The 24363-nt window shown below is 39.5% G+C and overlaps 1 protein-coding gene across 4 annotated transcripts in view; it reads right to left on the bottom strand.

The window, feature by feature from the left end:
* The window catches only part of LOC131219066 (alpha-L-fucosidase 2-like), an 88513-nt gene that overhangs the window by 48172 nt on the left and 15978 nt on the right, over positions 1 to 24363 (bottom strand). For 3 of the 4 annotated variants that reach the window (XM_058214043.1, XM_058214042.1, XM_058214040.1), the window contains exons 2-4: positions 17393 to 17538; positions 10219 to 11189; positions 955 to 1087 (exon numbers count right to left, since the gene is read on the bottom strand). In XM_058214043.1, coding sequence (XP_058070026.1) covers positions 955 to 1087; positions 10219 to 11189; positions 17393 to 17538 — 1250 coding nt within the window. The remainder of the gene's footprint in view (positions 1 to 954; positions 1088 to 10218; positions 11190 to 17392; positions 17539 to 24363) is intronic. The other variant, XM_058214041.1, reaches the window with a different exon arrangement.

The raw sequence follows: 24363 nt of genomic DNA, 5'->3' as shown, positions 1-24363 counted from the left end.
GCGTACTGTATCGTTGTTGTTGGAAACATGGGGAAACATTGGGAATTGATCGAATTTTTCAATGAAACTTTAGTGATTGTTAAAAAAGACATCAATACACACTAATACTTATAAATCAAAACATTACAAAAAATAAGAACACATAACATATTTTCTTTGTATGGGGTCCTGATCTCTGTGTTGTCTAACTGATTTGATGCAAGTATATTTAAAGTCTATTCATATAATTTCTAAATGTAAGAAGGCATATAGAAACACAAGCAATACATTCGAAAGAAAAAGAAGAATTACTAGATCAGGTTATACACATGTTTGATTTTATGTTTAGACACAAAGATTGCAACCGATTTGAGAGAAATTTAGAAATTTTGATTTTTTTTCAATTTTCCGTAACTCAGCCCATCTCCTCCAAATCTCAAAATCGAAGCTCCCAATCCATGATTTTTCATGGATTTGTAATAATTTAACATTATTTACAAAAAAAAAAAAAAAAAAAAAAAAAAAAAACACAAAACAAAACAAAAAAAACACAAAAACAAAGGATCAAAATCAAAAATGCTTACCGGATCGAACATGTGGGATATATCCCACTACTTGTGGGTTTTGTATCGCACGGGTGGGATACAAGATATATCGTGGGATATATCGGCCAATATCATCGATACTTAAAACACTGGCCCCTACTAACCCAATATTATACTTGGAACCCAAACTATTTTTGAAAAGGATGCCCCTACTAACCTAGTATTACAGAAAAGCATTTAACAGTACAGGATTGATTCATGGAATCACAACTTCACAGGTAGTCGAGAAACAAACAGGTCCAGTAAGCGTATCTAAGTCTTTGACAGGTAAAATGCCAGTTTCTAATTGTTCTTGAAACCTTTCACTTTGTGTTTAATGTCTGATCGTCACATAAAATGATAGAACAAACTAATTGGAAGAGGATCTTACCCGGGCTGTTTTACTCCCATTGATTGCAAGGGAGGAAATATAATCAAATAAGGGCTCCTGGCATTCTTTAAGGTTGCAAGAAAGGGCAGGCCAGTAATTCATCTGAAGATTAATGTTCAGGTGAGGGGCGCCACTGGAAAAGTAAAGCATCGATAAATTTTCAGGATGCAAAACCGTAAGAGCATCACACTAACTAATAAACTGGAAGGTAAACACCGTGTTTCTTTTGTGTTGCAGTTAAGCAGATGTCACCAGGATCAAACATGCATAATTTCAAAATAAACAAAGAATCAATTTTACTCAAAACACGTACATAATAAAATAAAAAGCATAAAACGATGTTAGACATGTACATTGTTAAGAAAATATGGGTAAATACCATTGAAATTGTCCACAATTTGGTCCAAAATGGCACAGGTCTTTTTTCCAAGATAATGATGAAGAAGACTGAATTAAAAGAAATATATCAAAGAACCAAGTATGGCATTGATTTTGGTAAGAAAACCGGAACAGTGAGGATAAAACAGAGTCCATGATGAAATTAAGCAAAATGCGATATACAGATAAATTCATTACTGCGAGAAATTTAAATATCCAGTAAGATATTAACATGAATTTCTGGAGTTGAAAAGAGTTCGATTCGGTGCTAAAATATCATCAAAGCATAGTCGAGCAATTTCTATCAATGGCATTACCTCTTCATTTACATTTACATGCATATTGGAAGTTCGCTCATAATCATGAAAAAGAAGCTTTCTTTTCATAGCTATTGATGATTTCAATTATCAAACTTCGCCAATATGCAATCTATGAAGTGTCACATCCACCATACACCGCAACATGTATAGTGATTTAGACATTACATTGAGGGCCATATACCAAAACTTATAGTTATGGGACAACGGACCATCCGACGTTCCAACTGCTGCGAGTTCTGCCAGCTGAATAAGGACCACTACTAATTATTTGAGTTAGCCCTCCCTTTTCAGGCCACTGATTGGATGACTTCCACAGTTTGATTAATTTTCCATTTAGTTATTAGCCTATCCACATGGTAGCCCACAAAATCAATAGTATTGATCACTATATATAAGTGCCATGAGTAGAAATGGTTTGGGTACACAACGTAGGAACATTTGAACCATGTGCATCATGGTAGCATTCATCTTATATTTTTTTCCTATGATAGAATAGAATTCCTAAACCCCTTCGTCTTGAGCTTGTTAGGCTCGAAGTGGAAGGATTTAAGGACCTGATAATGCAAGGGCATTTTCATACCAAGCTCAAGTGGGTTTGCCTGTGGGATGCAGGGGCATTTTCATACCGAGCTCAAGTGGGTTTGCCTGTGGGATGTAGGGGCACACTCGGGGTGGGCGGCCCGTGTGAGGCGGGCCCCACCCATGTGAGGCGAGGTGGTTCATATGAGGCGGAACCCATGTGAAGTGGGGCCCGCGAGGGGGGTTCGGCCGAGGTCCTAACCCATGCGATGTGGGGCCTGGGCTATGAGATAAAAGGGATTAATTCGTCATGCTCTATCAGTTCGAGCTTTTAGAGCAAGTGGTTAATTATCCTGCATCAAAGTGGTATCAGAGCGGGAGGTCTCATGTTCGAGACTCCTCACTGGGGGTGATTAATGCAGGGGCATTTTCACACCGGGCTCAAGTGGGGTTGCCTGTGGGATGCAGGGGCATACTCGGGATGGGCGGCCTATGTGAGGCGGGTGGCTCGTGTGAGGCGGAACCCATGTGATGTGGGGCCCACAAGAGGAGTTCGGCCGAGGTCCTAACCCACACGATGTGGGGCCTAGGCTATGAGATAAAAAGGATTAATTATCCATGCTCTATCAGTTCGAGCTCTTGGAGCAAGTGCTTAATTGTCCTGCATCACCTGGTCTTGGTATATTGGTCCTCTTTTGCAGTCGCGGGCCATGCTTGGTTCAAGCTCTTTCATAAGATGAAGCTTTTGGTGCACAACATAAGAACATTTGAACCATGTGCATCACGGTAGCATTCATCTTATATTTTTCCCATGATAGAATAGAATTCCTAAACCCTTTTCGTTTTAAGCTTGTCAGGCTCAAAGTCGAAGGATTTAAGGACCTGGTCTTGGGATGTTGGTCCTCTTTTGTGGTCGCAAGTCATGCTAGGTTCAAGCTCTTTCATAAGATGAAGCTTCTGAAATCCAAATTGAAGGTTTGGAAGAAAGAGGTTTTTAGCCAGAGAGAACCGGTGCTCGATTCTATTCTCAAGAGAACTAGAGCTTGATTCTATTCTTTGGGAGATTCGGCCCGCTAGATATCAAGGAGGAAGGCAGTCAGTTGTCTAAAGCAAAGGCTTCTAAAAGATAAGCTCTCTGCTGATTATTATGCTCATATTAATGAAGAAAAGATCAAATGGCGGTAGCACTCTTAAGTCCACCTGGCTTAAGGAAGGCGATAAGAATACTAAGTTCTTCCATGGTATTGCCAGTGCTAGAGCCAGGGCTAATTGCATTTCTTCCCTTTTGTTGATGGCACAATGTTATCTGAGAATGATTTTTTATGCAATTGTTCCTACCATCGAAGGATCCTTGGGGTTATCCGACCCTCAACAATCTAGCCCTCTATCTTTTCTCCTTGAAGGGGGTGGCTTCCCTCAAGGCTCCTGTTAGTGAGGAAATTAAGGCTGCTGTTATGAGCCTTGAGCAGGACTGAGCCTCGAGGCCAGATGGATTCCACTTGGCTTTCTTCCAAATTTTTTGGGATTTGAGCAAAGCCAATTTTGCCGAGTTTTGTTACCGAATTCTTCGAGTTTGGTTGCTTATCATCTGAATGGGGCTGCTCCTTCATTGCTCTGATTTCGAATATTCAAAGTTCTAAGTATTCAAAGATTTTAGGCCTATTAGTCAAATTAGTAGTGCCCATAAAATTATTGCGAAGCTTCTCAACCTTAGATTGAGGGTTATTCTGCCTAAGGTCATCTCCCCGATCCAGAGTGCCTTCACTATTGGGAAACACATCCTTGACAGTGTGTTTACTGCTCATGAGCGTCTAGATTCCTTTCGTAGGGCTAGCACAAAGGGGATTGTTTGTAAGTTGGATATCAAAAGGGCTTTTAACCATGTTGATTAGTCCTTGATGCAATATTGGCTTGCATTGGTTATGAGGCCAAGTGGAGGCTTTAAATAAGAGCTTATGTTTCTTCGACCAGGTTTTTTGTCCTTGTTAATGGTTCTTTGTTTGGCTTCTTCCATTCATCAAGGGGCCTAAATCAGGGGGATCTGTTATCTTCTTTCCTATTCTTGGTGATCTCTAGAGCGCTTAGTAGGATGCTAGTTAGGGGTCAATCAGTCGATCTTTTTTGGGGCTTTCACATTGAGAATGTTAACCAACGTGTTAGTCATCTCCAATTTGCCGATAAAACTCTATTCTTCTTGAGGGTCCAGGTGGACAATCTCAAAAAATTGATCAGGTGCTTTAAAGTTATTTCGAGGATGAGGGGTGAACCTGGCCAAAAGCAAGTTGTTGGGAATTCACCTGTCTGAAGTTGAGGTGACTTGGCTTGCTGAGTCTTGTGGTTGCCGGGTTGAATCTCTTCCCTCCTCTTACTTTGGCCCACCTCTATCTATTGACAAGCATCTTTGGGACCCAGTGATTGAGAGATAAGAGAGGAAGCTATCACCTTGGACAAGCAAGCTTATATCCTTGGGTGGCACTGTGGTTGAATCACTCTTATTAAGGCAACCCTCTGCAATTTCCTGGTCTATTTTCTGTCATTGTTCAAATGCTCGAGATCAGTCCTTGACAGGATTGATAAGCTCCACCATGATTTTCTATGGCGAGGGGGAGAATTAAGAGGAAAGTTTCACCTTCTAACTTGGAAGGAGGTTTACATACCCTATAATGAGGGTGCCGAAATTCAACAGCTGGATGTTGTGAATTATGCCCTTTTAGGGAAGTGGGTTTAGAGATTTGGGATTGAGGAGAATAGATGGTGGAGATCCATAATTGCTGCTAAATATGGTCTTTCCCCTATGAGCTAGTGGACTACGAATTTCTCCCTCTATCAGGCATCTTTCCTTTGGAAAAACCATTGCTCGTGTCACTAGCAAAGTTTTCTATAGGGTGGGCTTCGCTGTCAGGGATGGCTCAAGGGTGAGATTCTAGGAGGATATCTGGTGAAGGGATTCCTTGAGACATCTTTCCCTCCCTGGCCTGCTTTGCTCCTCTAATAAGTTTCGATGGATTGATGCTTCTTATTTAATGGCTCGAGGGATGTTGGACCCCTCCGTGCTGTCGAAATTTGTTTGATTTTGAATTCGATTACTTCCTTCAACTTCTTTCTCTCTTTTAGAGGTTCCAACCCTCTCCGAGAGCCAAAGAGTTGTTGGTGTAGCTGATGCAGGACATGAAATTCAAATATGATGTACAAGATTTTCAGGCTTTAGATCACACTAGTTCAGAAACAATTACACAAAATTCCACATCCCACACAAAAGTTCAAACACTCGATCAAGGGGAATCTTATGCGGATCCAGGCCTACAAATGCTAGGACCGAATCGATCAAAATTATAGACCAAACAAGAATCAGAGGGTAAATTCTTCCACACATGCACAGAAATAATTTCTCAATCCAAGAGATTCACATATTTCAATTCGAGGAACCCTAAAGTTGAAGAAATGGCATAAAATTGGGGATTTGAGTAATTTAGAATTAGGTGTAGGGATTTTGGGTGAAAGAGGAGTGAAAGAGAGGAGAGAGACGAACCAGAGAAGTACCGCACGTGAGGACAGCAACAATGGCCCAGACGCACGTGCGTGTGTGATCACAACTGCACGTGTGTGGGGCTCACTATTCAGAAAAAGGCCACCTTGGCCCTTGTCGGCAAGGGGTGGACTCCAAAGCCCTCAAGTTTCAGCTTGATCCGATACACGGTTTGTGCATGGTGCTCTGCCGAAGTTTCAGCCCTCTTGCAGGGCCAGATTCTGCAAATCTGTCGTAGAGAGAAAAACAGCTGCAATAGAGGATGGATTTAAAGCGTAGATGATTGTAGAAGAATAGAAATATAGATGGAAGAATGTGGGGGCGAATCAGAATATGTGTGACTTCGCGCTACGGTAGTCAGCCCTTCGAAGAAGGGAGGATTTCGCACCCAATTGAATCTCCACAACTCAGAAATTTAGAGGAGCAAAAAAAAACAGCAATTTTATTAATCTTCATTGAATAAAAAAACTACAAGGGATGCCTATTTATAATAAAACCCTATAACCCAAAACTCACGTCCTGTGCACAACCTATTACTTGGCGACGAAGTAATAAAAAATAACAACTAATCAAAGCAATCTAAACCGTTCATGATACTCCTAATAACAATAATAAGTAAAACCCAAAATACTGGATTAATTCGAATAGTGGGTCACGATCATGAGAACCCATGATGAAATTCACATGACTATCGGGTCCACTCCAATGAACCAAAACGTAGTCCTCTAACTAGGAGGCCCTCCCTGGACGTCGCCATCGATCCAGATCGATGGTGGGGCCCTCTTCCTCCTTGCGTACGTGCGTAGGGGACGTGCGTGTGCACGAGATGTCTTCATCAATTCTCCCCGGCTGCGAAGGTTTTGCCACTAGGGAAACAAAACTCCTAAACCGCTACAAGATGTAAGGATCAAGTCTCTAAAGCTCCTCCTCGGCGAGCTACATACTGTCTAAAGCTAGGCGTGACTTCCACCTAACCAAGAACTTCTGAGACCCGTCTCCGACGTGGATATTATCTGATGGTCCAGAATATCCTCTATCTTGTCTCTGGGTGTGGGAAGGATAGGTATAAGAGGTAGAGGCTGGAAAGATGGATCAGGAGGGGGCCATGGATTAAGGGAAAGGTTTGGGGAATCGGTATGGTTAGGTGACATGCTAGACAATGTATCAATGGCCCCCTGAAATGTAACTAGATCCTCCACATTAAATGTGGAACTAATTCCCGTGAAAGGTGGAATATCTACCACATACGCATTGAGACCGTTTCATTTTATAATTTTGAATGGTTCAGCGCTATGCGCATGCAATTTACAAACGGCTCTCTGAGGGTACCGCTTTGGCCTGATGCGGACCATCACAGTCCCTTATATTGAATTCCTTGAAATGTTTATGTTGGTCTGCAGAAAGTGTGTAATGTTCATTACTAGTTATGATCTTCTGCCTGATTTCTTGATGTCATGAATGAATGTGATACGCAAAAGATTCCGCAAACTCTGACGGCCTATGGGATAGTGACATAGGGACAAGATGAATAGGTTTCCTAGGTTTATAACCAGTAACGACTACAAAAGGACTTAGAACTGTGGACCTATCGACAGAACTATTAAATGCAAACTCGGCTATAAGTAGTATGATGTCTCACGTCCTAGTGTGTTGTATATCCCTCATAGGGGAAAACTCATCCGGTAGATTATCATGAAAGATATCACGAAACTCATCCACTACCGAAATGGCTTTAGTAGGTAACTCTACACTAGCCTCTGGTGCACTCTCTATAGCCACAAAGCCGTACATGTCGTACCACTCAAAAAGGTGGTCCATGTCTGCCAACCAATCTTGAAAAACTTTAGGGTCCAAGAGGCCATCAAACGTGGGGGGCATCTACTCTGACTCCTTTGAGAAGTTGCGCATCGGGGTCATAGTAATCTTGATGTCCCTCACAGGTTGGGTGCACGGATGCGCCCCCATAACTGATTCCTTGGCCACCTCCATTCATTGGTCTATCCTCCTGACCACCTGCTTGAAATTGAGCATCTTCCCCAATGGTGGGGTTTGCCCTGGCAGATGTCTTTAGTTGGGTAACGCACACATCAAGTTGTTCAAAGCGTTGGTCCATACGTTATTCCAAGCGCCTACCCAAAGACTCAAACTATTGGGTCAGCTTGTTCATTGACTCTTGCAATTGCTCTATGTTTAATGTAGGGTGCAAGCCAAAACCACGACCTATACGTGTGGGCATACAACTACTAACTCAATCTAAGGACCTTCTACTACGACTATATGCACCTAGATAGGACTAAATGCTCCTATAGGACTCTATATGGAGAAAATGACACAATACTACTCAATTTCCAACAACCTATTTGCCCAAAAAAAAAAAAAATCTGTCAACAAAAAATCCAGCAAAGAGATATGCGGATTTTCTGATAGCAGAAAATTCAGCAGCCTATATCAGAAATTATGGACCTCTAAACAACTCTATATAATGATACTTAATGCATAATGGACACAAATAAACTAAACCCTAAACATGTAATGCATTCCCCTACAAGAAACCCAAGCTCTAATACCAAATTTGATGCAGGACATGAAATTCAAATATGATGCGCAAGATTTTCAGGCTTTAGATCACACTAGTTCAGAAACAATTACACAAAATTCCACATCCCATACAAAAGTTCAAACACTCAATTAAGGGGAATCCTATGCGGATCCAGGCCTACACATGCTAGGGCCGGATCAATCAAAATTATAGACCAAACAAGAATCAAAGGAGGGTAAATTCATCCACACATGCACAAAAATAATTCCCCAATCCAAGGGATTCACAGATTTCAATTCGAGGAACCCTAAAGTTGAAGAAAGGGCATAAAATTGGGGATTTGAGTAATTTAGGGTTAGGTTTAGGGATTTTGGGAAAAAGATAAGTAAAAGAGAGGAGAGAGACGAACCAGAGAAGTACTGCACGTGGGGATAGCAGCAATGGCTCAGAAGCAAGTGCGTGTGATCATGGCAGCACATGTGTGAGGCCCACTATTCAGAAAAAGGCCACCTTGACCCTGGTCGCCAGGGGTGGACTCCAAAACCCTCAAATTTTAGCTCGATCCGATGCACGGTTTGTGTGTGGTGCTCCGCCAAAGTTTCAGCCCTCCTGCAAGACCAGATTCTGGAAATCTGTTGTAGAGAGAAAAACGGTTGCAATAGAGGATGGATTTGAAACGTAGATGATTGTAGAAGAATAGAAATATAGATGCAAAAATGTGGGGGCGAATCGGGATAGGTGTGGCTTCGCACCACAGTAGTCAGCCCTTCGAGAAAGGAAGGGTTTCGCACCCAATTGAATCTCCACAACTCAGAAATTTAGAGGAGCAAAAAAACGCAGCTTTATTAATCTTCATTTAATAAAAAAGACTACAAGGAGTGCCTGTTTATAATAAAACCCTATACCCCAAAACTCGCGCCATGTGCGCAACCTATTACTTGGTGATAAAGTAATCAAAAATAACAACTAATCAAAGTAATTTAAACCGTCCGTGATACTCCTAATAATAATAATAAGCAAAACCCAAAATACTAGATTAATTTGAATAGTGGGCCACAATCATGAGAACCCATGGTGGGATTCACATGACTATCAAATCCACTCCAATGAACCAAAACGCAGTCTCTAACTAGGAGGCCCTCCCTGGATGTCGACATTGATCCAGATCGATGGTGGGGCCCTCCTCCTTGCGTACATGCGTAGGGGGGCCATGTGTGTGCGCGAGATGTCCCCATCAGTGGCTTAATGACAAATTGAGGACATTTTCAACAAGTCTTTCTACTTGGTCCTTGAGCTCGAGAACTCTGCTTCTTGCTTCCATATAGGCCATGTCTGGTATTATGGTGCTCTGCCAAAAGTGGCAGCCTTTGCTTGGCTTGCTGGCAGGAGTAGGATCCTGACCATCAATAACTTGCATAAGAGGGCAATGGTGTTGTCTAATGTCTACAGGTCTTTGTGACAAGGAATCTCTTGATCATTTACTTCTCCATTGCAAATTCTCTGCATACATTTTGTCTACTATCTTGTCTTCATTCGATGTGTATTGGGTGATGCCATACTCTATTGAAGACGTCTTCCTCTCCTCGCATGCTGGTGGCTGTGGTAAGCAATGTAGGGCCCCGATGGAGAGTTACCCTCCTTGTTGTTCTTTGGTCGATCCGGGAAAAAAGGAATGATCATTGCTTTCATAATAGGAATTCTTCAGTTAAGGGGGTAGTTAATCGAGTTATGTTGTTAATTATGGAGTGGGTTCCCTAATGAGGTTTCTTTTTTGTTTATTGTTTTTTTCCCCGTTTTGTTTCAGTTTTGTTGTTTTCTTTTCCACCTTTGCCCTTTAATAAAGTGTATTATCTTTCAAAAAATAATAATAATAATGTCCCCATTCAGGGAAAAAAAAAAAGAACGAATGAATATCCTACATTTCAAAAGAAAAAAGAAAGCATTAATAAAACATTATGCAGTGGTGTAGTTAAAGAACATACTCCCATGCTGGTTCAATGTCTTTGCTCCATATCCCTTGCAAGTTTGAAGGCTGAGTTCTGGCTCGTGAACAAGAGATGAGCAAATACCGACCATATTGGAACAGAAGCGCCACCAAGTACGGATCCTCATCATCTTTGAAAGATTTCACTCTTTCAGCAGTAGATACCACACCTCTGTTATTTTCTTCAGTGGAAATTCTTGACAACATAATTTTCTCCCATCCCTGCAACCCATTTCCCTTCACCCAAGTTCGGCATGCATCTGGATTTTTAATATGGGTGTCACTACAAAGAGCTAACTTTTGTTCCTCATGTGCACTGATAGAACTGTTACAAAGTTGCAGTGAGACACGATGAAAAAGCTTTTGATAATCATCCAAATGATGTGAATAAAGCTCAGAGTATGACAGATTTTTTATTGAATTAAGAATGTCTAGAGATGCCAATGTAGGATCCTTCTTAGAATCTGAAGGCTTAGTGAAAGGCCCATCAAATGAGGATGAAGCTGCCAGAAGCAATACAGCCCAGCTTGATCCTTCTACTTTCAACTTCTTATCATCCAGTATCTTTATTGTTCCCGCGCCATCGCTAATTCGCAGCTCCAGGACTGCAGAGAACTGAATTCCCTTTGGATTTTCATTAGCATTTGCTTTGGGTGGTATTCTTTTGCCAGGACAACTTCCTTCCATGATGATCCGGTCTGCACCACTTACATGTGAATGATGATGTAGTTTGCTGTCCAGAGATACCATGAAGGAGAGAGAACCAGATACATTTGCAGAAAGCCTGGTTACGATAACTTGATGTGGGTTCGAAGCGAAGTGTTCCCTTGTGAATTGTACATCACCCAGAGTGTATTTCACCGTTGCTGTTGCTGTATCCAAATCGAGCTCTCTTTCATAAGTTTCTGCAGCATATGCAACATCGGGATCACCAATGTCCAGGTTGATATCACCGAGAGGCTGGTAAACCTTCGCCATCACAAAGAAATTGTTAAATAAGCAGGACCTTAGATGAGAGTGCCCATGCAAGAATGAATGTTTGTTTCTCAATTAATCCCAGCTTATTCTTCTAATGAGTCTTGTCTCAAACATGAAAGCATTATGCTCTGTTCTACACTATAAATCTGAAGTATAAAGATAACTGTACAGTAATGAAACACTGTTAACAAGATGGGCACAAGTTGAGCATGCACAATTGCACTAAACTGTTGAGACTGTAAACTCTTACCTAGGATTGCATTTGGATGCACTAGTGAATTGAATAGCCATTATTAGTCTAAAAAAGAGGAAATAACCCTAAGTTCCCTTGTTGGAATTTGTATGAGGGACTGGGATCCAATTGCAATAACGTTACTCATGAAGTTTTTTTTTTTTTTTAAGATAGAAAAATATTATTAAGAAGGGAGCTGAAGCAACCCAAAACCAAAACAAAAGAACCTAAAAAAGAACCTAACCAAAACAAAAGAACCTAAAAAAGCTATACAACTGTAAACAACAAGAACAGAAAACGATATACAAATCGAACCAAAAGAGACATTACCCTAGAAGAGAGGCGACTAAAGCGCTGTCACAAATGTTTAGTACCAGAAGCCAGTCCTTCAAATCTCGAAATAGGAGATCTGAAATTCTCTCAGGGGGAGGAGGAGCTTCGAAAGCAGTGCTGATTCCTTTCTCTCCAAATAGCCCAAAGAGTGGGGTGGCCAAGGCAGCTAAGATCCAGATCGTACAAAAATCTTTTCCAGCTTTTAGACCATGCCAGGCAAAGAGGAAGCTCGAGACTGAGGAAGGCATACCCAGAGATACTGAAACTTGAGCACAACAGAGGACCAAACTTTTCTTGCAAAAGAGCAGTGCACGACAGAGGACCAACTTACTTATAAGTTGGACTCAAAAGAAAGAAAAATGCTAAGTGGAGGCTACTTTCTCATTTTGAGTCCTAGGACACAATAATTTTTGCCTTTTTACTATTGATTAAACTGAATTTTCAGAAATCCAATCCTCTAGTTGACCCAAATGCATTCTAGGAGTAAATTCCAGAAGCCACCAGTCCCAATAATTTTCACATAGAGGTTTTGTTGCTAACATCCTACTATGGGATGCAGACATGGGCACGTCATCATCTCCAGGCATATTCTTCTTAGGGGGTGTTTGAATTTTCAAATTCTTGTTAAATACCAGTAAATGGGTAATTATTACTTGTAACAAATATTTGAAAAGAAATGGAATTCTTCCACCTTGAAAACTGGTATGGAAAGATCTGATTTAAAATAGTGGCCCCACCGTGATGTATGTGACTTATCCACGCTGTCCATCCGTTTTACCAAAACATTTTAGGGCATGAGCCCAAAAATGAAGCAGATCCAAAGCTCAAGTGGACCACACCATAGGAAACAGTGGTCCATGCAATGTCCACCGTTGAAGTTGTTTCATTCCTTGGGCCCACATTGATGTTTATTTGTCATCTAACCCATTCATAAGGTCACACAGACTTGGATAAAGGGAAAATACAAATATCAGCCTGATCCAAACTTCGGGGGCGCAAGGAAGCTTTCAACGGTAGGCGTTCAATTCCCACTGTTTCATGTGGTGGGGTCCACTTGAACTTTGGATCTTCCTCAGTTTTGGCTCATGCCCTAAAATGATCTGGCGGAAGGGATGTACGGCGTGGATAAGTTGAGGGCCCCATAGTTTTACCCTCGGGTTTAGAAACGGATAAATTCAAACAACACCATCACTATCACATTGAGAATGGTGTAGGAATTACCACTATAAATAATAATTACTTATTTACAGTGAATTGCGGGGTAAATTAGAAAATCAAACAGACCCTTAGGAATATGACTGATCCTACTGCTTAGATTCCTCTGCCTGTACTTTCACATCTATAGCCATGGCTTAGATTCCTCTACTTGTACCTTCACATCTATAGCCATGACTACTATATTTGGCGACTTCTCTCGTACCGAGATTGTCACATGAGATGCTCATTTCTATCTGATTTTGTGTTTGCAAGCAGCATCCAAACTCAACTGCTATCAATAATTCATTTTAGGATTCTTTACACACCATAGCTCAAGGTATTCTATATCGGTAACGGTGGCCGTAATGGTCACTACCATAACCGATACGGTTATTCGCTGTAACGGGCGATACAGGAGCATAACTATCGTTGCAACCCTTGTAACAATTGAAATTTTTTTTGTTGCCTGAAAAATTCTAGAAAATATTTAGAAAATCCGGAATGATGTAAATATTTCAAATATGTATTCATTTTTTGTTTTGAACATGTTTATGGCAACATAAAAGTCCAATCTTTGGTGAGAGTATTGTATTTGGTTGTCTAGTGAATTTACGAACACGGTTATGTGTCTCTAATATTTGCACATCACAATTAAGCATTAAAACTAGACATCTTTAAAAAAGACATAAATACTACTTTTTTATATTTTTTTTGAAAAAAAAAATAGCCCTCAGAGCTTCTATTCGCTTAAATCGCTTCAATCTACAGTTTTAATCCAAAAATCTATAGTAAGAGTGGTTGAAATCTGTTGTAGAATAATCTAGGAAAGTTTTTGCAATGAGAAAAGTGGAAAAATGAGGAGAAAATGGATTTAAATAGAAAAACTAGTGGTCATTTTTCGACCGTTACGGGGGTAACAGTCGTTATGCCCCGTCAGAGTTGTTACGGCCCCTGTAACGGCCGATACAGTCTCAAAAAACTAACTGTCCCGTTTCACCCCTGTATTTTGTAATGGTCACGTCCGTTACCTATATGTATCGGTCGTATCGTAACAAATACGGAACACCTTGCCATAGCTCCAAGTATGACTTTCAAGCTAAAGCAGTGGTGGTGTATGCAAGTTACCTCATTGGCGCCTTTAAAGATTGACATCTCACTCCTAACCACTACTGTTATCCAATATCATCCTATTTACATTCCTTCATCCTACAAGTTGGTTCTCCAGTCAGTGATGCCATGGACGGCAAATTTCATGCACTACAATAGACATACTCATGAGCTTGTACCAAAAACCTACTAATAGAAAGATCGTGTCACAATGATGGGTTTACACTCTCATGTATGCTCCTAATTGCACTACTCAAGGTAACAAGGCATGATTAGTTGCTCATGTGTTTAGATGTTTAGTCAAGTGGTGAGGCCTCTACCATTCGTGTTATGTTTGCTCAATCTACCTACGTTTAGTCCCTTTCCAGACCACATGTTCATCTGTTGTTCAATGGCCAACGCTCTTTTGGATTATTCCCTATGGTTGCTCGAGATGAGCAGGGTCCTTAATAAAATCGCTCAGGGAGGCATTGACGGGTGGCATCCTGGTCGATTTCAGACACAGGGAAGTTACCTGGAAGATGTTGCCATTTGCTATCTTAGGGAGGGCTCTGGAATGGAAGGAACATAGATTTTTTATGGCAAGTAGGCATCAGTTCATTTAATGAACAGAAGAACATTTCCATGATTGAACTGATCTCTTGGGTTTCTAGAGTTCTTTGATGTGTCCCATGGGGAGCTATGGCAGGATAGAATGGACAATCCACAAGGAAAGGGGGCAGCGAGGATCTGAAAGGGCAATTAAATTGGCATGGGAGCCTCCCCAAGATGGTTTTTTTGTCAGATTAATTTCACAAGGTCCTCAACGAGAAGTTCGGGTTGTCTGGGATTGGTGTGACATTGAGAGAAGACAGAGGAAAAATTTTGTGAGCCTTTTCTGGGTCCTACGAGAAGGTTGAGCCCCCATTGATGATCTTCATAATAGTCAAGGTCTACAATTTGGACCCTTCAAGTTCTAGAAACCTTATAATCACGGAAGTTCTAGCATGGTTTCTCATTGGGCATGGGTTGATCAAGAGTACCAACCTCCTACATCAAAGAAATTACGTGTCTCATGGACTAGTTGGGCACATGTTTTTCAGTGATTCCCAAAGGTGTCAATGATGGCCAAAAGACTTGCTTCTGAGGAAGAGATGGGAGTGTCACTCTCTTTTGGTCACCCATTGCCCCTATTGTAATGCATTTCCCAATTAAATAAAATTCTTTGACACTTTAAAACAAAAGAAAAAGAATCAATCATCTACAAAGCAACTGCTTGTAGGATAAAGTACAACCCACTTTTATAAGAATTTGCACGTACAACAAGGATATTCTCTCTCTCTCTCTCTCTCTCTCTCTCTCTCTCTCTCTCTCTCTCTCTGCGTGTGTGTTTGAAGGATCAAGATTCAAGGGTAAAATTGGAAACTAAAATTTTGAAGGCATAAAAAAATGGGTTAAGGCGTAAAACTAGTTGTAGGCAATTAGGGCTATTTCTTTTAACCTTCTCATTATAAATGTTTCTTCACCATTTTTGTATACAATTGCCCATGAAAGGTTTGTCAAATCATCACTTGCTCCAAAAGCTCGAGCCGTTAGAGGATGGCGTATCAATGTATATCAAGGGACTAACATTCCCCCGCACATGCAGGGTGGAACTCCGCATGGGAATATATTGGACAAGGGTGGAGGGACACTCACAACTCACACCATAAACGGCCCCCCGTGGGAGAATATATTATTGAGGCATATTTACTGCTCATGGGATTCGAACACAAGTCCTTCTGTTCTGATACCATATCAAATCACCACTTGCTCTAAAAGCTCGAGACGTTAGAGGATAGTGTATCAATGTATATCAAGGGACTAATACGGTTTGCTAATGTTGCCTCCAATAGAACACACGAGATAAGATAATGAATGATAATGGGCCACTATCTCCTAACGCTCAGTACCTCCTATGTATTCTTAAAAACAAGGTAGAAGGTTTTTTCTGTTCTTTTTTTTTTTTGAATGAGTTGATGGTAGAAGGTTATGTACGTTCTTGTTTATTCCCCATTGTCCGTTACCTGGATCAAACGATTTTCATTTTGTAAGAAACATAATGGAGTTTCCTCCATGGATTAATTGCCACAAATGAAGAACGTTACCTGCATAAGGCTTTGGAGTATTCTTTCCAACTGAGATAAGTAACAGCAGATGCAGTTGGAAGTGAATTGACTACATACAACCAGTGTTCGAAGTATCGGTATCATTATAGGTTTCGCTAGCCAGGGATATGGAAACAATATCCATATCACTGATAACCAGAAATGTGGGGAGACATGGGAAAAACGGTGGAATTTTCAGCGAAACTTCAGGAGATGTTAAAATGTACATACTTGTATATTTAGAAATTTTTTTAAAAAAAAATGCAAAAAAGAATGCATACATAACAAGCTTCCATTTAATGAGGCCTTAAAAGCATGTGTTGTTGTAAGAAATCAGTCCAACCATCTCATCCTGCCTATTTAACCATCCAACCTTCCATCCAAATATCCATCAATATTGCAAAATATCAACAACACATGATATTTCACCAAGAAATTATCAACAATTGGAAAGGAAAAGAAATATTGTGGTTTCAATATTGCGCATGTTGCGATATTGATAAGATCGAGATATTATCAATATTATCAATGACAATTTGAACACTACACACTTTCAAATATATATTTTTTTTAAAAAGAAAATTTAACACTACATACAACCATGTGCCCAGGGAAAAAAATTGAAATAAAATTTTTTCTAATAAACAAAATTTTGATTATATCAATACGTTGGCGATATTATTGAAATATCGTCGATACGCTTATGATACAAGCATTACCTAGAATTTACATCATCGAAAATATTGGCGATACATTGGCGATATTGATGCATTGGCAATACAAGCAACACCTAGAATTTACATAGTTGAAAATATTAGCGATTATATTAGCAATATTGATACGTTGGCGATTCTTAGCGATACATTGCTAATACCTTGAATTTCTAATACTACCAGCGTTATCAATATCGCTACCAGTGTTATCAGTATCGCAGGGCTGGAGATAAAGATAATATCGGAGATATTTCGATAATATCGAAGATAATTCGAACACTGCATACAACAAAAACATAATTACGAAAAGTAGAAACTAGGACTTCAATACGCAGCAACACACGAGATTTCAATTAACAGTTCTCTAAAATAGTATAAGAGTTCAAATGTATTACACATTCACATCTATTAAAGATTGGCCTCAAATAATATGCATATAATCTCGAGTAAGCTACATGCTTAACTAAAAGAGAACAAGGAACATACATCTGATGGATGACCAGCCAAGTCAAAAGCTGCAGCAGTGGCTTCTACATATTGGCCTTTATCAACAAGTTCTCTGACCTTAGATAGAACATTACGCGCTTGCGGATTTGTATAATCACCTGGTACCCCAGTCCAGAGAGTATCATCTACACAAAGTTTTACCAAATGACATGAGTTTTGGAAGGATATAATAATAATAATAATAGTAGTAGTAGTAGTAATAAAAGTAGGTTCAAGGACAATGACAAAATGATAAGCTTATAAGGAAGGGAATGAGGCGCAAATATAAATTTCAAAAAATAAAAAAAAAAAAAAAAAAAAAAAAAAAAAAAAAAAAAAAAAAAAAAAAGAGTCAGAGAATAAGGGGCTCAACTGAAGATCATTCACATAATAAATTACAAACTAGATATGAAGGCCAAACAGAAAGCTCCCTACCTTTCTATAGGTTCAATGTGAAGGTGAAGGTTAAGCACATCTTCTACCTAAAACCTAGTGTAACATATTATGCAGCCTGCTTGAAGATTAGCTACATCAACACATTAAACAGACGGACCAAGTCTGAAGAGAGACCAATAAACCAACACGGAATGCAAGTGCCATAATGATCTTTGATGCATTTCCGATGCATACCCAGGTTATCAATCTTGGGTGTATTACGTGCCTAAATCTTTTACTAATCACCAACACAAATGCAAAGGAATCACTCCCAATCAACGTATTTCATTCTCTAGGAATTTCAAAGGGACTTGAAAATCCTCACAAGTGCGGAAACAATATGGGAGTGCAATGGCATCCAAAGACATCTAGCAAAGGTTTGTAAATATCTTCCAGACCGAAAACGATATGATATGGGCACCCCATCCATATCAAACCATATCACCCTTAGCCCTCAATTTTCCTTTAAATCCAAAGAATTAAGGAAAATATCAGGAAAAAATCAACAACCTATCATTTTTTTTTAATGTCTTGTACATGAATATAATGGTGTATCGGGCCATTCTTCAATAAGAATGTTGTTTGTCAGCTTTGACTTGTTAAAATTCAACCAAATGTGTGCTATTCGAACAAAAATCAGGCATGATTTGTTGAATTGGGGCCCATTACATTGACATACAATAAAAGAAGATAAAAACATGCTTTTAAAAAAAAAAGAGTGAAAGATTACCATTTTTCCCATAATGAATTAATGATCCATTCTACTGTGATTCATCTCATCCGACTCAAATCTTTTGTTTTGATCCTAAAAATAGACCTAGATCCAGTAAAAAAAAGTGACTTTATAAGCTTCCTCCATGGTTGAAATGAAAAATGAATAAAAACAAGTAAAAAAAAAAAATCATACTTGAGATTTTATAGGCATATTTGCCCGTATCAACCCTATATCAATGCCAATACACCCCTTGCAGGTCGATCCAGTCCTTTTTTAGGGTTGGTTGTTTTGGCCCTATATCGCATATCATTTTAGGCCAATATGGATAATGACACAACCACAACAACCAATACAATACCGATCTTCAAAATAATGGGATGATGATTTCAAGCAGTAAACTAATGCTACAAAAAATTACAAACGTTAAATGTCTATTTTGGATTACTAATCTTGTCTTTTTATAGGTAAGGTAGGCCCTAACTTTAGGAGGGCATGGACACAAAGCTAGATTTATGGAAGGGTGTTTTAGAATATAAAGAAATTAAAATTAGCCGACTAAAACTAAGTATATGGAGTGCAATTTTACTAACAATGGGAGTGAAATGAGGAATTAGTTAAGATTGTTGACCAAGGAGTTTCTCCAAATGACCACTTCGATATCTTGAGTTAATAATTCACGAGAATGGAGAGATTGAGAAGGATGTTGCCCATGGAATCAAGTTAAGTGGAAGAAATGGGGATGTGCCTCTAGGGTTTTATTTGATTGTACCACTCAAACTGAAATGGAAATTTTACAGGATAGCTACAAGACAAGCCATGCTTTGGTTGGGCGCGGAATACGTGGCATATTACATTTTGAGTGCTATTGTTACGAACCGAGTGAAGAGAATACATGATCAATTTAGGGAGCCAAAATATGGAACTTAGTGGCCCACTCAAATCATGTGTTGTTGGGTCCTTACTCTTGCCCGAGTGGTAGACTCTCAGGAGTTTCAACACCCGGTCAAGGGTTCGAGTACGTGAAATACCACAAGCGTGAGTGTGCAGGGGTGTGTGTGCGTGTGTAAAAAATAAAATAAATAACTAAATAAAGATTTGGATCCTTGCTATTGCTCGGGTGGTAGACTCTTTGGAGTTTCAACACCCGGTCAAGGGTTCGAGTATCCATAGGTGGTGAAAGCCCACTACGGCGTGAGTGTGTGGGGTGTGTGTGCGTGTGTAAAAATAAAAAATAAAAAATAAAAAAACCCACATGCATGAAGGCAAGCCAATTCATTTCTTTGATCCCATGGCGAAGATGGTATGCCAATGCACAATCCCAGTCAAATGCAAGTGGACAGACCCACTATCTTTATTTCCCCTCTTTTTTTCACCTCCTTTCCAATTGAGCACTATACAGAGGGACCGCAGATGCTACAGCCCAAGAAAGAGGAGGCACAATGCACAATAAAAGAGGGAGAACAAAAACACGGTCCAACGAGGGCACTCATATTATATCCTAGGGAGGGAGTGCATGTTGTGCAGTCTAAAGTGGAGAGTGTGTTGCACAGTCCAAAGGGGAGTGCAAAGCATTCCAAGGTAGATTGTCTTATGGACAATTTGAATGTGGGGCGTGAGCACTGTTCGAAGTATCCCCAATATTATCGAAATATCCCTGATATTATTTGTATCTCCAGCTTGGCAATACCAATAACATTGGGAGCAATACCGATAACATTGGTAGTATCAGACAAGGTGTACCGTTGCGGTAACGGTCTCCACCATTAACGATGCAGTTACAGCCCATATCGGTTGATACAGGGCTGTGACGGCCGATATAGGCCCGGTAACGGTCATTTTTTTTTTTTTTGTCAAAAAAAATCTAAAAAATATCCATTAAATCTAGAAAATTCTAAACATTGCAAATATGCATTCATTTATAATTTTGAACATGTTTATGGTGATGTAACGGTCCACTCTTTGGTGAGAAAGTTGTATTGGGTTGTCTGATGAATTTATGAACATGACAACCTGGAATTGACTGCAAAACTCATAGATTTAATTTCCTAACTATCTAATATCAATGATAGATAAATTAGAATGAATGTAACATCAAAATATCTCACATGTGTAGGTGTTTGCAATTATTTTGCAAATTTTATTCTATATTAACATACCTAAGGAGTGAGGACTTGCATAAATTACAATGTTAATTCTATTTTAACGTCTTCAACATGTCAGAAACTTCTCCTATCTTGTGATTCATGTCTTGTATTCCTCAAGTCAATATATATATATATATATATATATATATATATAGTGTCTAATATACCCCCCTGCAACTTGATTAAGGATTACTTAATTGGTTGTCAAGGGAATTATTTTAAGTACGAGTTCGGCAGTGTCAAATGTGTGCTTGCTTAGTGAATGTGTGGGTAATGGACTAATGGGTATATAGCAATGCTTGCCTTAATAAAAATATGTACTTACAGTTACCATACTAAAATTCATGAGCCACCACCAAAATGAAAATCTGTTTTGTTGTGGTTGCTTAACCTCCACCTCCACGCCATTGTCATCATCAAGTTGCGGCTGTGGAACAGGTACCACATATCCATAATATCCAATGCCAGCGGGAAAGACCAGGTCAACGAAACCAGAGGATGACTGATCTTAACTAGGCAACGACTCCGACCCCAAGTAAAGATATCCACCAGTGCCCATCGAACAGCAGTATTGGTGCCCGTACTCGGGCTGTTGAGAATTTAAGATTGAAAATGTGTCTGTGATGAGTAACTTGGATTTGGATCTAGATATCTATAATCATATGGGCATGGATCAAGAGGACTACTCCATCATGAATGTGACGAAACGGGCTCCGCATAACTATAATCCCATTGGCCACAAGAATATCCATCATAATGCTCGGGACAATGGGCCTGTTGATGTTCCAGACCTCCTGGTGCACCACTACACCTAGCCTCCTCTTACTGGTTGTATCGTGACTCAATACACTCATAAGTCCGACCCCGTGTACCCTGTCAATGTTCATCACCCTCGTGATCTGTAGATGGTTGGTCGTATGGTGTGCTGAGCAACACCAGAAGTGGGACCAGCATCTGGGGCGTCATCACCACCACCATCATGATCATCCGACTCGATCTCGCTGCCACTACCGCTCGTACTCTTCCATTGAACTTAAGCCAGACTTTACATGAAAGCCGCCCTTTTTCTGGGTCCAAGACAGTTGCACGATTCTTTTGTTGCGTTGTGCATATTATTGGGTCATTAACTTCCAATTATTCACTATCCTCTTCAATCTGTTTTTCCCTTGCTTCCAACCAAGGTAGAAGCAAGTCGTCCTCATCATAAATATTGTCCAAGTTTATTGGACAACAGTCCGTATCACCAGCGCCTATAATGCTCCTATGATGTGGCCGTATTCTTAGCCTCATGTTGCGGCACATGAAGACAAGTCTATCCAACATCCTAGTCTACAATCTATTACTATTCTTTAAATGAATAATTGCAAAACAACTCCAGTTCCTTTCGCAGCTAGAAGAAGATGTTGTATGGATCAAAACTTTTACAGCGCCTGTAATGCTCCTATGATTTTCTTTTCTTTTCTTTTTGAATTTTTTTATTTATTTTCAAACAATTTTCGGTCGATTTTTAAAAATTAGAAGGAAAAAAAATCATTTTTTTCAATTTTTTCTGTTTTAATGGTTGAATATTATGTGGTAATCATATTAGAACATATTAATGTGCATTTAACATATTATGCAACTGATTTTCTATTTTTTTTATTTTCGGAATATTTACTTTATGTTTATATTTTCTTATTTTGGACAGTTTTAGAGCTTCACAGGGTTTGGGCTTAATTTCTTCTTTATTAATTAGATTCAAAAGTTCAAACTTTATTTCATTAATCTATTTATATTAAGTTTCGAGATTTAATTAATTCATTCTCCTATAAAAATATATTTAAACTTAGAGAATCGAGTAGACTTACACATAGGCCATATCTACATGAGAAAGTGTCTGGGTCTGGCCAACAAGTGAGGATATTGAATAGCAACATTACCAAAGGGTAGGTAATAGTAGGTACCAAATGAAATGCAACTATTGTGATAGACTAATAATTAGTGGAATTATGCAACACAAACAACATTTGGCACATCGAAAGGATCAAGTTGCACGATGTACCAAAATACCAAAAGAAATAATGACCTTAATGCAATCTAGTTTGGATGAGTCGAAGGGGAAACATTCTACTATGCATAAGAAGAAAGATGAGATTATGAAGGAGGCCCGACAGGAATTCTCAACTCCAAAAACTCCCCAACAAAATGGAGTTGTGGAAAGAAAGAATAGGGTGTTCCAAGAGATGGGCTCGGTAATGCTCAATAGTAAAAATATGCCAGAACGTTTTTGGGCCGAGGCCATCAACACCACCTGCTATATAATTAATCGGGTATATCTTACAGCAGGTTTAAATAAAACTACATATGAACTTTGGTGTGGAAAACAACCTAGTGTGAAATATTTCTATTTCTTTGGTATGAAATGTTATAATCTTAGAGACCGAGAACAACTAGGTAAATTTGACTCTAAGAGTGATGATGGCAAATTCTTGGGATACTCCTTAAACAGTCGCACTTATAGAGTCTACAACTTGATGCAAGACGGTCTAAACTAGAATGCATGTATGAGCACAGAAATTATCCAGCGAAATAACTAAGTAAATCAATTGAAATATTCAACATTCCACACCATAGTAAAGATAACAACAAAGGAAACATGCAATGGTTGCAAACCATCATCACAATCCTGCAGTACCGCATTCAAATCATGCTGGATTGGATCCGACGAGGGATAGGACCTCCCGATCTTGCATGGTTTCAATCCAACAATCAATGCAACTTCTCTAGTCTAGGAAATCAAAGGATTTCTGGAATAGGGATGGCTAGAAAATCTAAGAGAAAGTTGAGATCAATTCTCAAATTTTCAGGGTCAATAGCAAAAAAATAATAATAATAATAAAATAGGCATAGAAAGAGAAGAAGAAGGTTGGAGGGCTAGAAATAAAATTTAAAAGACGAGAAGATATTAGGGGGAAGAGAAGAACTTACCACAAAGAGAAAGGGGAAGGAGGCACCAAACTTTCATTAAAAAAACATTATTAGGTTTAGGGTAGATAACACCATATTTATAAAATTCGGATTTTCTTTAAGAAAATGACTAAACTACCCCCATAACAAAAGAAAAAAATGCGCGAAACAAAGTTTTCTAAAAAAAATAAAAATAAAAAAAATCCCACGTAACAGATCAATCTTCTGACTCATCCTACACGTGTCCTCCTAATGTGGGACTTTCAATTAATCCAGGGATGCGTGCAAGGTCTTCAAAATCCTTATTGGTTGTGCCAAATCCTCATTGGTTGTGCCACGAACCATCTTTGAGCCATAAAGATGTATTCGTTGGCCGCCTTCATCTTTGATAAACTTTGAAGGGTCTGATGTCCTCATCAACTCCCCTCGGGTGAAAAAACTCGGCTCCGACGAGTTAAAACTGTTGTGCATCTCGAGAAGGTCCGGATCAATCCGCCGTAGTTCCGCATCTATAAGGCACGTGGAATCAGATGGTGGCTTGTTCTTCCATTTGACAAGGTACCTTTGGAAGCCCCCACCTCGTGTGAAAACAATCTTCTCATTCACTATCCCTTCAATCTCTTCCTTACGGTCAATTGATGGTGGAAGAGGTGGAGTGGGTTGAGAAGTAAAGTCAGAAAGTGGCTAAGGGTGGGAAGAAGAAACAATGGAAGGGTTAGGACAGAGAACTA

The sequence above is a fragment of the Magnolia sinica genome, chromosome 11 (assembly GCF_029962835.1).
Source record: "Magnolia sinica isolate HGM2019 chromosome 11, MsV1, whole genome shotgun sequence".
NCBI classification, from domain to species: Eukaryota; Viridiplantae; Streptophyta; class Magnoliopsida; order Magnoliales; family Magnoliaceae; genus Magnolia; species Magnolia sinica.
This window is presented reverse-complemented; position numbering and strand designations above follow the sequence as displayed.